This window comes from Fringilla coelebs (genome assembly GCF_963513975.1).
Source record: "Fringilla coelebs genome assembly, chromosome: 11".
NCBI classification, from domain to species: domain Eukaryota; kingdom Metazoa; phylum Chordata; class Aves; order Passeriformes; family Fringillidae; genus Fringilla; species Fringilla coelebs.
In genome coordinates, this window is record NC_140037.1 from 7862044 (window position 1) to 7874318 (window position 12275).

Below are 12275 nucleotides of genomic sequence, written 5' to 3' on the forward strand. Positions count from 1 at the left end.
CAATTGAAACCCCACTAATTACTGCAGGCATTTGTTAAATTTCTCAAAACTCTTCTTACCTGCAGGGAGTTCAAGTCCAGATGAAAAGCCAAAGCCAGCATTTGGATTCAGCTGGAAATCTTGGAGGCTGTGATGCAGTTTGTAATGCCAGACATGTTTTGATGTTTGGACGTGGCAGGTTGCATTAGGGCTGGATCAGGTGTTATCCCAACCATGCCTCACCCTATGCCAACTGGAATTTTAGCACACTGTTACCCTCCTTGTGTTCCTGGAGGCTCAACTTCCTGGCTTCACTGCTCCTCCAGGTGTTGCTTTGCTAAAAACCAGAGGCCAAGTGGTCCTGGGTGAGGTGGGATGTGCCCCTGGAGAAGCAGACCTCAGGCACTTGAAAGGAAATTTCCCAGAGTGTTTGGTCAATGAAACCAATGAAAATTAATGTCAGAATTGCCCAAAAGGGAATATTTCAATTAACTGCAGCATTCTAAATAGTATTGATTCAGCCTGACTCCAGAAGTACCCATACCCTGCTCTCAATTTTTCCTCTTTTGCTAGGAAATACTCCTTGCACTTCTTTTGTCTTACAGAATCTGGCTTTTCTGTTGGGTGAACACTTTGGTAGAGAGCTCCAAGCCAGCTTTGGTACTTGCCACCTTACTGACATTGACAGTGTATTTACAGGTGCACCAGCAGTGTCAGGGGTAGCCAGTCTGACCAGATGGGATGCAGCAGGATTAAGCTTTGAACTCCTTAAATAATATTCCTTTTTCTGTAGTTTTTTTTGGTTTCATTATTTTTATCCCCAGTTATTTCATGATGCGTGCTGAAAGCAGTGGCTGCCACACATCAAAGGGCATAAGGCTGGGGTGGGAAGGAAAGAGGCAGAAGTGTTAGAAAGTGACAATCTGGGGGCTTTTCTTCCCCCAGCATGACATTTCTGATGGTCACAGGTGCTGTCCTTAGTAACTGGAACCATGACTTGCATTTCTACTCCCTCTGGTCTGTGGCATTCATGATCTTCCTCTGGCCAGTGCTCCCCAGTTTTTCACCTCTCCATTTAGTGCCAATTTGCCAGTCAGAGCTTCCCTGCTCCTGAGGGGCTCCTGTAGCTGCTGCTGAGCATCCCTCTGCTTCAGCTGCCTTTTTTGCCCTGCCTGGCTGGGCTTCCTCAGCCACCTCACTGCCTGTTTGTGCCTCTTAATCTTTCTTTTTGCCTCATTTGTCTCTCTGTTATTTCCTCTTCCATCTTCCTTGAAAACTTCTCATCTCTATAGATTTTTCCTTTTTGTTTTCTGTTACTTAATCTTCTGCCTTTCCATTTGTTTTGGTGCTAACAGCTATTTCTGCTGGGGAAAGCTGTGCTTGAAGCCACAGCACTGCTGCTCTGTGCCATCTGAAATCTCTTTTAGAGGCAGGTGGTTCCAGAAGGACTCACAATCTCCTTTTCTGTTGATTGAAAGGGAGACACAAAATGCAAATGTATTACTTGAGCCCCTTGTGTTTGCAAAACCGCATTGAAGATTTTGTTCAGCGAGATGTGCTTTTTTAGAGGAATTTACTCCTTGTTTTATTCCACCTGGGGCAGAATGTGTTCTGAGGAAATCATCTTGTTTGGGGGCTTCCAGGCTTCTTGTGTTGAGCAGAGATGGGAATGTGGAAGCTCATTTGTTTTTATAAGCAGGGAAAGTTCAGCAAACTGCAGGGATGGTTCACTAAGTGTTTTAATGATGAGGCTTTAAGCCTGTTTACTGAATTCTTATTTTTCTGTCTCCCCTCTTCCCTGGGGCAGAGATCTTTGAAATGGCTCAATCTGCCAAATACCTGGTGTCACTTCTTCCATGCTGCCTGTAAGGAGATAGTGGCACTTCAATAACTCAGTTCCCACAGCCTCTGCTCAGAAAATGCCCATTTTTAGGGGCAGGCAAGGGATGCTGGGGCATTCCTGTTAAAACAGAGCTCCTAATCCACTCCCCGTGGTACAGTGGTGGATCCCACCATGGTGGATCTGAGCTGGGAAAGGTGGGGAGGGGACAGTGAGGAGCTCTGTGGGGACATAGGGGAGCTGATCAGAAATGCCCTGTGGTGTGTGCAAACACAGGAATTTACCAAAACCTGAGTCTCATCCTGCCCTCCAAGCCCTTCCCTTCCTGTAGCTGGGAAAGAAGGGAAGGGGAGAGTGAGGAGCTCTGTGGGGACAGTGAGGAGCTCTGTGAGGACAGAGGGGAGCTGAAGATGATCAGAAATGCCTTGTGGTGTGTGCAAACACAGGAATTTACCAAAACCTGAGTCCCATATTGCCCATCCTGCCCATGCCCTGTGGTGAATCCTGCATCACAGGAATTTACCAAAGCCTGAGTCCCATCCTGCCCTTCAGGCCCTTCCCTCCCTGTAGCTCTGGGAAAGGTGGGATGGGGACAATGAGGAGCTCTGTGGGGACAGAGGGGAGCTGAAGTTGATCAGAAATGCCCTGTGGTGTGTGCAAACGTGAATTTACCAAAACCTGAGTCCCATCCTGCCCTTCAGGCCCATGCCCTGTGGTGACTCCTGCAAACACAGGAATTTACCAAAGCCTGAGTCCCACCCTGCCCTTCAGGCCCTTCCCTCCCTGTGGCTGGGAAGGGAGGAGGCCTGAAGGGCAGGATGGGGACTCAGGCTTTGGTAAATTCCTGTGTTTGCAGGAAAGAGGGGAGGGGACAGTGAGGAGCTCTGTGGGGACAGAGGGGAGCTGAAGCTGATCAGAAATGCCCTGTGATGATCCTGCAAACACAGGAATTTACCAAAACCTGATTCCCACCCTGCCCTTCAGGCCCTTCCCTCCCCGCAGCACTGGGAGCACGCACAGTGTAGATCTCCCCTCTAACCCTTAGATCTCCCCTCTAACCCTCTCTCCTGTTTTTTTCCCCCCTCTCCCCGTGCCAGGCTCTCTCAGAAGCACGTCTCAGACGTGGTGGATGACAGCAAGGACAACATCACCATTTTCACACGCATCCTGGACAGGCTCCTGGACGGCTACGACAACCGCCTGCGGCCTGGCCTCGGAGGTCAGTGGTGCTTGCTGCAGCCCTCAGCGGGGACAGGCAGCTTTGGAACGGCTCTGGCACTGCCAGGAGGGCAGGAGGTTCAGTGCCAGGCTCACTTTGGGGCTGTTTCCCCGTTTTTGGGGCTGCTTGGTAGAGAATGTGCAGGCAACCCCCGAGGAGGGGAGAGAATGATTCATGCGGCTCCATCTTATCAAAAAGTATGGACCAAGAAGGGCAGTGCAGTGCTGAAGGCGCTGGGTAAAAGTTGGCTTCCTCACAGGTCCCACCCTCTTCCTCTCCCAAACTTCAGGCTGAGTTTTCATGTTACGAGGAGGGACCCTGATCAAGAGATAGAAAATCAAGAAAAGAGTTATAATTCCTGGGATTTAGTGGTGAGGGTAGAATTTTGATCCTAATGAAGGCTATAGCAAAATTTTCCTGCCTATCAATGCTGTCTTTTTTGATCCTTTATTTTCCCATGATGTCTTCTCAGAAGTTATTTCTACCTCTACTTGGCTTTTGATATTTAATTATCCAGTGACACCTGTACCGAACACATTGGTTTCATTTCAGATGGTTACTATCAAAAGGCTAATTAATGACTTCATTATATTATATTATTCTATACTACATAGTATAGAATATAGTATACCATATCATATACTATACTATAGTATATAGTATACTATATACTATATATATTACTATAGTAGATAGTATACAACATACTATATATTACACTGTATTACATTACATCTAAACTGAACCTGCCAAGCACCCAACTCTGCACACACTGCACAGAATCTCGTGACTGTCCCCCAACAGTCTGCACACACACCTGGCCCTGACAGGCCAAGGAAACAAAACACCATCACTGTGGGTAAACAATCTCCATGTTGCATTCTACTTTGGCACAAGGCACAGCAAATGATAAGAATTGTGTTTCCATTCTCTGAGGTTCAGAGATTGTGAACCCCAGAAATATTCTTGGGAAGAATTGCGCATTGTTTTTCTCTGTGAAGAGAAATGTGGGGCTACAGTTTGGCTGTTGGGTATCTCGTGGGCTGAGAGGTGTGAGTCCCAGGGTGCTGTGGTGGCCTGTGACAGTGCAAGGACAGGCCTGCAGATGGAGCAGCTGTGGGTGAACCTATTCCTGCTATTTTAGAGGCAGGAAAAAACAAATTCCCTTGCAGAAATGCTGATGCATTCATTGAGGGGCCAGAGCGTGTCCAGAGAAAAGGTCTGGACACAACTCTGATGAGGAGCAGCTGGGAGAGCCCAGCCTGGAGAAAAGGGGGGGCATTCTCACTTTCTACAGCTCCCTGAAAGAAGGTTGGAGCCAGGTGTGGGTCAGTCTGTTCTCCAAGGAAACGAATGACAGGACAAGAGGAGATGGCCTCAAGTTGCACCAGGGGAGGTTTAGATCAGATGTAAGGAAAAACTTTTCACAGAAGGGGTTGTAAAGCATTGGAAAAAGCTTTCTGGGAAATGGTAGAGCCAGCATCCCTGAAAGTGTTGGTGTGGCACCTGAGCACATGGGTTAGTGCTGAACATGGTGGTGCTGCTGGCTGCACAGTTGGACTTGGTGACCTTTCCCCACCTGAACCATTCTGTGGCTCTTTACCACCAGCTTGCAGAACCTTCAGCTCATCTTGGTGTTGATTTTAGTCAGTCTGCTTTGCTACAGAGCCTCTATCTCCACATCTTCTCAGTTATTTCCTATGCAGCTGTCACCTGGCAAGCTCTCCCCCCGTGCTGCTCTGGGCACCGGGCACTCACCCAGGCCCTGCTGCCTCCTCCAGCACTGCTGCCAACATTGCTGCTGCTGCAGAACCTCTCTGCAAACTCCTGCACTTGTCTGAGGTGCCTCAGAAAGAAAAACCAAGGAAAAACCTTCCCACCTAATTCCTACAGCTAGTCAGCATGATCTAAGGGGGCAGAAGAAACAGGGAGATGTGTGGGGAAGAGAGATGTGAGATTAGGGAGCTGTGGGCCTGGCTGGTTTCCTGGTGGGCTGTTGCTGTGGCAGAGGTGGCCCCTCTCAGGTGCTGACAGCTGAGTGTCCCTGGGCATGTGAGGGGATGTCCCTGCACTGCTCTGAGCTCTCCTGCTCACCAAAGCTGTGCTGCTGGTGGTGATTCCCACCCAGAGCTGGAGCCACCACATGCTGTCCCATTTTCTGCAGTCCTGCTGCCAGGAGCTGCTTTCCTGAGCTCTTGCATGCTGATGGGGTCTCCTGGAATGGTTCTTTCCTTCCCCAGAGCAGCCCTGCCTCCTCCCAGCCCCCTGTGCAGCTCTGTGCCACAGCCCTGTGCCCTGCATCTGCCCTTTGAGACAACCCTGGGCAGGAAGGGCTTTTCCAGCGAGCATCCTCCCCTCTGCTGTGCTGCAGGACCCAGGCAGGAAAGGGTTACAGTGTCTGCATAAGCAATCAGTCAGTTTTATTGCTTTTGTTGCTTGTTTCTTTCCCCCAGAATTAACTGTGGTCCCACTAATAGCTTTGCTTCCTCAAGTCTCCCCGATGGCTGTATTGATTTAAGTGAAACGAGTTCTGCACGGGGACTGAGGGGCATTTATGCTCACTGTAGGCTCAGCTGCAGACAAGGCTGCTCAGTATTAACAAGAGGAGTCCCAAGAGCCCCTTGCTGGGGAAGTTCAAACCTTTCTTGGAACATCTTTGCTCTGTTGCTTTAGATCCTTTAATAACGTGTTTAACATAATAAATTGCCTTTGCCTGAGCCAGCCCTTGAGTGTTTAAGAACTGCTTTCACCTCCTTGCTGGGGCTCCCTGCAGAGCCTCCTTTATGCACCTGGAGCTTCCCTGGGGCTCCCAAGAGCAGGAGAGGGGAGATGTGGCCAGGAGAAGGAGGTGGAACTGCCTGGCCAAGGCTGAGATGTCCTGTGCCCAAAAAGAAGAGATGCTCAAGTAGTGGGATGCCGATGAAGGGACCACAAGAGATTCTTTGTGAATGACAGAGACTTGAGGCACTCTGGCAGACCCAGGTGGGAGGTGGTGATGAGGGCTGCAGGTTTTGGGGGCTCTTGACTGGCAGTGAGTTGTCCTCTGTGTGTGGAGCAGCCTGGTGAGCCAGGCTCCCCCCAGTTTTTGGTTGTTTTTCCTAAGGCTGAAGCCTTGGAGGTCTCTCAGGAGGAGAACTAGAGAAAAAGACCTCTCCCACTGCTGCTGGTGGCCAGAGAAACAGAAATGGTCCTGCTGCAGACTCCAGAGTTTGGGGTTAATGAAAGAGCCTGGGGTGGCAGTCAGCAAGAGGTGGGCTCCTGCTGTCCAAGGCTGTGTGAGGGCTGGAAAATTTGTGGATTTCCTTGCTCCCCATGAGCAGCTGTGCTGCAGTGGGACTGGGCCATGGACAAGGAACATTGGTTTTCCTGTGAGACAGCACTGGGCAGTCCCTGTAGTCTCCCCATTTCCCTTGGGAATGTTTTCCATTGCTTTTCTGAAGATGTCAGGCAAGAGCATCCGTACCCTGCAGCCCATGGAAAGGGCAGATGTGGTGCTCTTGTGCCCACACCAGGCTGCTGGAAGGATGGAGTTCCCTAAATTTGGTGTAAACCTGTGTGAAGCAGGACATGCAGGCTCTTTGCCTGGCTTGTTTTCCTGTTCTGGCTGAGATGGCCCTGCAGACATTTGGGACACGGAGGGCTGGGCAGGGTTTGGGGCTGCAGCACCTCTCAGAGCTCTGCAGTGCTGTGTGTGCTCAGCCCTGTCCCCTCCTTCAGCTCCCTGTGCACCAGGAGCTGAGCAGTGTTTGTTTAGACTTTGGGAGAAGACACTGTGTAAGCAACAGAGTGTTAATGTGGTGACTTCTCCCCTCAAGATAGCCTCTTTGTATTTATTTTCTTATCCCCTCTGCTTTCACCATCTGCTGCCACCCACTCTAATAGCTGCCATGCCAGAGCTCCTCTTGCTGCCAGGATGCTGCAGAGACAGGAGTTGAAGCGAGTGCTGAGGCTGCTCAGGAGTGCCTGCTGCTGCTGCAGAGCCAGGCTCCAGGTGAGCATGGCCCTGCCTGCTGCCCCTGCCCCAAACAGGACACATCCAGGCCAGCCAGGAGTCTGTGCTGTCCTGAGGCAAGGGGCAGATTTGGGAGCACACTTCTTCAGAAGAAGAAAGGCAGGGGAAGGTGGCTGTCAGACCCCTTCTTCTCCAGTGACCCCTGCAGCACTGGGGACAGGACCATTTGTGTCACAGTGCCTGGCAGGAGGTTTCTCCCTGGCTCTGCCAGCTGAGCCAGGGCTGGATTCCTCTTAGGAACAGAGCAGAGTCTTTTCTTTGGCCTCATGACCACAGAAAGACGGTCTGGGCTTGGGGAAGGGGCAGCTGCATAAACAGAACCTCTTCTAGGGCTCAGCGTGGGGCAGGAGAGGAAGGAGTGTCAGCACAAGGGCTGTGTTTCCCCTGGGAGAACAGGGGGCAGATTGGGTATTAACTCAGGAGAGGACAGGGATGGACCCTGAGGGAATGGAGACATCTGCTGTCATGGCCAGCCTTGCAGGATCAGAAAATGTCCTGAGAGAGCTTCTGTGGGCAGCATGGGCCTCTGCTCCTGCTCTGGGGCTGTGAAGTCACACAGGTCCTCTGTGAAGTCACACAGGTCCTCAGTGAAGTCACACAGGTCCTCTGTGAAGTCACACAGGTCCTCAGTGAAGTCACACAGGTCCTCTGTGAAGTCACACAGGTCCTCTGTGAAGTCACACAGGTCCTCTCTGAAGTCACACAGGTCCTCTGTGAAGTCACACAGATCCTCTGCCCAGCCTGCAGGGGCTGAGGAGGGAAGTGTCTGTCTCCAGCTCTCAGGTTCTCCTTGCTGGGCTCCCTGCAGAGCCTCCTTTATGCACCTGGAGCTTCCCTGGGGCTCCCAAGAGCAGGAGAGGGGAGATGTGGCCAGGAGAAGGAGGTGGAACTGCCTGGCCAAGACTGAGATGTCCTGTGCCCAAAAAGAAGAGCTGCTCAAGTAGTGGGATGCAGATGAAGGGACCACAAGAGATTCTTTGTGAATGACAGATGTCCAAAACCACCCTGTGTGTCCTTGCAGACCTCACAGGGCCACCGTGGTGTCCAGCACAGTGACCATGAGGGAGAGCAGAGGTTGGGGGTTCCAGGGTCAGTGGTGCTCCCTGGACAGCTGAACCCCCTCTACCTTAGTTCCTAATTGATGGCATTTGGGCCCCTTGTGCTGCAGCTGAAACAGAGCCATGCTGGGAATGCCTGGGCAGGGCCAGGAGGGGACATTTCCAGGCATTTCCTTCCTCACAGCCTCAAGAGTGCTTTAAAGATGCTTTGGCAGTGTAGGGCTATTACTGCTGGAGGAGGAGGCATGTGGGACCTTCCCACAGCTGTTTGCAAAGCAAAAGGGGTTTTTCCAGCTCAGGCAGAGACTGGCTGTTCCACAGGGCCAGGGGTGTGCCTGAGGTACATTTGGGGTAAGGCTGAGGAACCCAAAGGGCATCTGGACAAACTCTCTGTATTGAGTGGTTGGGAAGCATTCCAGAAAACTGCTGGGCTTTTCCAGGGCATGCCAGGAGGAAAAGATTTTGCCCCAAGGAAGAGGAGAAGATAGTAGGCTGCTCAGTTTTCTGAAAGATGAGTTGTAAACATCCTAGATAAGCCAGTTTCTCCACTTGCAATTAAAAAGCAATTTGTACCATGTTAAGCAGCCAGGCTGGGATCAATGAGTGTTATCCCTCCTGGATGCAGCATGACTGACAAGGTAACTCGCGGTGTTTCCCTGAAGCCTCCCTGGAGTCCCTGACCAGCTCAGCCCTGCTGAGGGGGTGGTGGCTGCTCAGCATCCTGCCAGGCCAGCTCTGCACCAGAGGCTCCTGGACAGCTGAGCTTTGGGAGCCTCCTGAAGTGTCCATGGGGTTTAGCAGGACCAGCAAACACAGACACCTGGATTAAAGCAGCACAATTCCCCAGGCAGAGCAAGGCCCTTCACCCAAGGTTCCTTCTTCCTTGGGGACAGGGCTGGCACCCACTCCTTGTCCCTGGGGTGGTCCCATCCAGGCAGAGGGGAGGCCCAGTTTTTACCCTCCCAACTGGGTCTATCCAGAGGGTGAAAGCAGCCCAGGCTCCTCTTCCTCTTCTCCACTGTGCTGCTCTTTGGTGTCAGCACCTCCCAGCCCACGCTGGGCTCCAGCAGGACTTGGTGCAGCCAGGGTCTGCTGCTTACACCAGGACTCAGATCAGGGGTGCCCACCTGGCCTGTGGTGCCTTTTCTCTGTCCTTAAGCTGTCAGTTCTGCCTTGCCAATGGTTTTGATCTATAACCAGCTGTTAATATTTATCCTGTTGTTGTATTTCCATGATTATTTTGTCAGCAAAGGGCACCTCAGTTGGGGTTTCTCTGGTTTCCTCTTTCTGTGGTGCAATGTCTCTTCCTGCTCTTTTAATGATGGTGTAGTTTGGCAGGATGGCTCCTGAGGAACATCTGTATCCCTGCCTCCACCTGCATTTCACTAATTCAAGTGCTGATGGCCAACAGGGTTTGGATCTGGGTTCAGAGCAGCTCCCTTTAGGTTGAGACATTCCCAGGAGATGCTTGGTGTGCTACACCTCAGTGCGTCTGTCATTTTGGCCTGACCTCCTGCAGGTGAGGGTTTGTCTGTTACTGTGGGAGCACTAAGGCAGAGGGGCTGAAATAGAATAATTAAATTACAGAACTGCCTTCTCTTGAAAGTACAGTGCTCTCCAAAATGAAATAGCAAGACCTTATCTGCCTGGCAGGATCCAAGGAGAAATCTGTTTGCAGTGACATTAACCTATAACAGTGGTAAAAATTGTTAAATTGTCCAGATTGAAGTTTATGGAACTTTTATTTCCTAAAATCTGGATGAAATGTTGAAATTGACCTTTTCACTTGTGGATAGGTTTTTCACCTGTGTGTGATGAAGCTGCCTCAGAAACATTATCTAAACCTAGTGTTTGTGTGAGAGAAAAATGAGATGACAAACAGAGTTGTCCTCTGTTGTTTATTACGATTTCTAGGGTTTCAAGTCTGTGTTTAGTCTATTTTTCTGTCTTAATGTTCCACTTCTCCCAACTTCTCATCTCTTCTCTCTGATCTGACTTCATGCTTTGTATTGATTACTCCAGGGAGGAATTTGCTCCTTTCTTAGGAAAAAAAAAAAAAAGCCAAAATCCATGTCTTATCTCAGATTTTTGTCTCTGTCTGAGCTTCCTTGATGAGTTTTAATTTGAAGCTGAGGCATTGCCTGAACAGCATTTCTTTCTGTTTACCTTCCTGGGCAACGGGGACCCTGCTCTGCTCGTCAAACTTCTGAAGTCAAGATCTGTCTCTGAAAAAATTAAAGAAAGGTTGTCTTCCCCTCGAGGGCAGCTCTCCAAAGGCAGCTTTGCTGTGGATTTGCAGACCCTGGTGCTCTCCTCTCTGGCCCAGAATTCCTGGTGGTGTTGCTGTTGAAACCCCTGGTGCACAGCTGTGTGTGAAAAGCCTTGCACACATCAGAAGGCAGGCGAGGAGCACGGCCCTGACAGCTGTGCCTAAGGGTGGAAGTCTTCTCTTAAATAAGTTATGAATGTGCTGAGGGCAACAAGCCTGTATCAAAGCTTCAGGGGTGTCACAAGAACCAGGGAGGGGTGGGGAATCTGCTGTGAAAGGAGATGGATTGCTTTTGGTGTGAAACACCTGGCTTTGGGTCAGCACTGGTGCTTTGGGGGCATCTGGCAGAGCTGTAAGGGCATCACCACGCCAGGTCTGTGCCTGCCACCCTCTGCAGGGTCAGTTTTGTGGCCAAAGTCCATCACCAGCTTTGTGTGCATCCTTCTGGGCTCTCCAGGGCAGCCCAGCCAAGCCCCTGGGCTGTGGGGCTGTGGTTTGTGAGAAGGAGAAGTGTTTCTCCTGCTCCTGTGGGTGCCTATTTTAGCCCAGCCAAGCCCCTGGGCTGTGGGGCTGTGGTTTGTGAGAAGTGTTTCTCCTGCTCCTGTGGGTGCCTTTATTAGCTGTTGCCTTCCCTGGCTGCGTGTTTCCAGCCAGGAGATGCTCCCCCTGCCCTGCACCCACACATGTAGGCAAGAAGATCTTCCCCAGGGGGCAGGAAATATTTCTAGGAAAGGAAAGCCACCTGGAGGGGGTTTTTTGCCCCAGTAATATGTACTGGAGTATTTCAGAGCTGCAGTGCTGGCTCAGCCACCTGCAGTGAAGCAGTGGGAGCGTCGGGCAGCTGCTCCCTGCCCGAGGGGGAGCTGTGCATGTGTCAGAGATGGGATGATGGTGTTTGTTTATAATGACTCTGGAAGGCGATAGCTGATGTTTCAGCATGTTGAACATGTGTTAGATGGGTTTAAGAACATTAGTAGATGATGTTATAGATGGCTATAAACTGCTTGTGAGGATGTCTTTATTGATCTGTTGGACTATGGCAGCTTCTCCTTTATTAGAATTTCCATTTGTTCAGGCCCATGTAAAGGATTTATAATGGGGCTTTGATATGGATTGAGAAATAAGATTGTTTTATTGGATGTTATGGAGTTTAAAAACAACTTTAATTGGTTTGTTCTGGGAAGGTGGTGGGGAAAGAACTGGTCAAATACTGAGGAAACGGCAGCTATTTTATTTGATGAGCTAGAGGATAAAATGTTTGCAGCAGTTCATGTAGTAATATATAGGTATTGTTTATGTCTGATGAGGCAACGTCATTGATTGTGTTGGTGGTGAATTTCAGCCCTGATCCACCTGGAAGAAGCAATCAAATCACATCTATCTGAGCCCCCTGTGGAGGGGGGATTAATGCTGCTTGAGACCTGTTAGCTTCTAAATGCTGTTCCATTTATTTAAAGGTTATTGTTTGATTAAATAAAAATACTGGAGTGTTTGTGAGGGTGGAAGAAGCATGGGTCTCTGGGGAGTGCTGCAAGGCTGTGAGGCTAAACTGTGCAGGGTCCCTTAAGCACAGACTATTAAAAGTCAGAGGGAAATACCCTGTTGCAATAAGTGGCAAAACTCTCACCTGGTTGGGCAGGAATTTCCTGTAATATTTCTTTGTCTACTAACTTGTAACTGAACTTTAAAAATGTGCCTCTGAAGGATGTGCAGCTAATGATTATTAAAAAGAAAAAAAGAGTTCTTGTGGAGTACTGACAATTATAGGCACAGAGTATAGCCTAGAGAGGGATTTTAATCTGCAATTTGCATTGTGAGGAAAGGACACCCCGTTCTCTTTACCTTCTGGAAGGATATAATTCGAACCAAAGTGCTGAGAACAACAGGCATAGAAGAAG

At 50.0% G+C, this 12275-nt stretch overlaps 1 protein-coding gene across 1 annotated transcript in view; it reads left to right on the forward strand.

The window, feature by feature from the left end:
* The window catches only part of LOC311158025 (gamma-aminobutyric acid receptor subunit alpha-3-like), a gene marked incomplete at its 5' end in the record, with an annotated part of 61488 nt that overhangs the window by 1852 nt on the left and 47361 nt on the right, over positions 1 to 12275 (forward strand). Inside the window, one exon of the mRNA XM_084213131.1 lies at positions 2917 to 3042. Coding sequence (XP_084069257.1) covers positions 2917 to 3042 — 126 coding nt within the window. The remainder of the gene's footprint in view (positions 1 to 2916; positions 3043 to 12275) is intronic.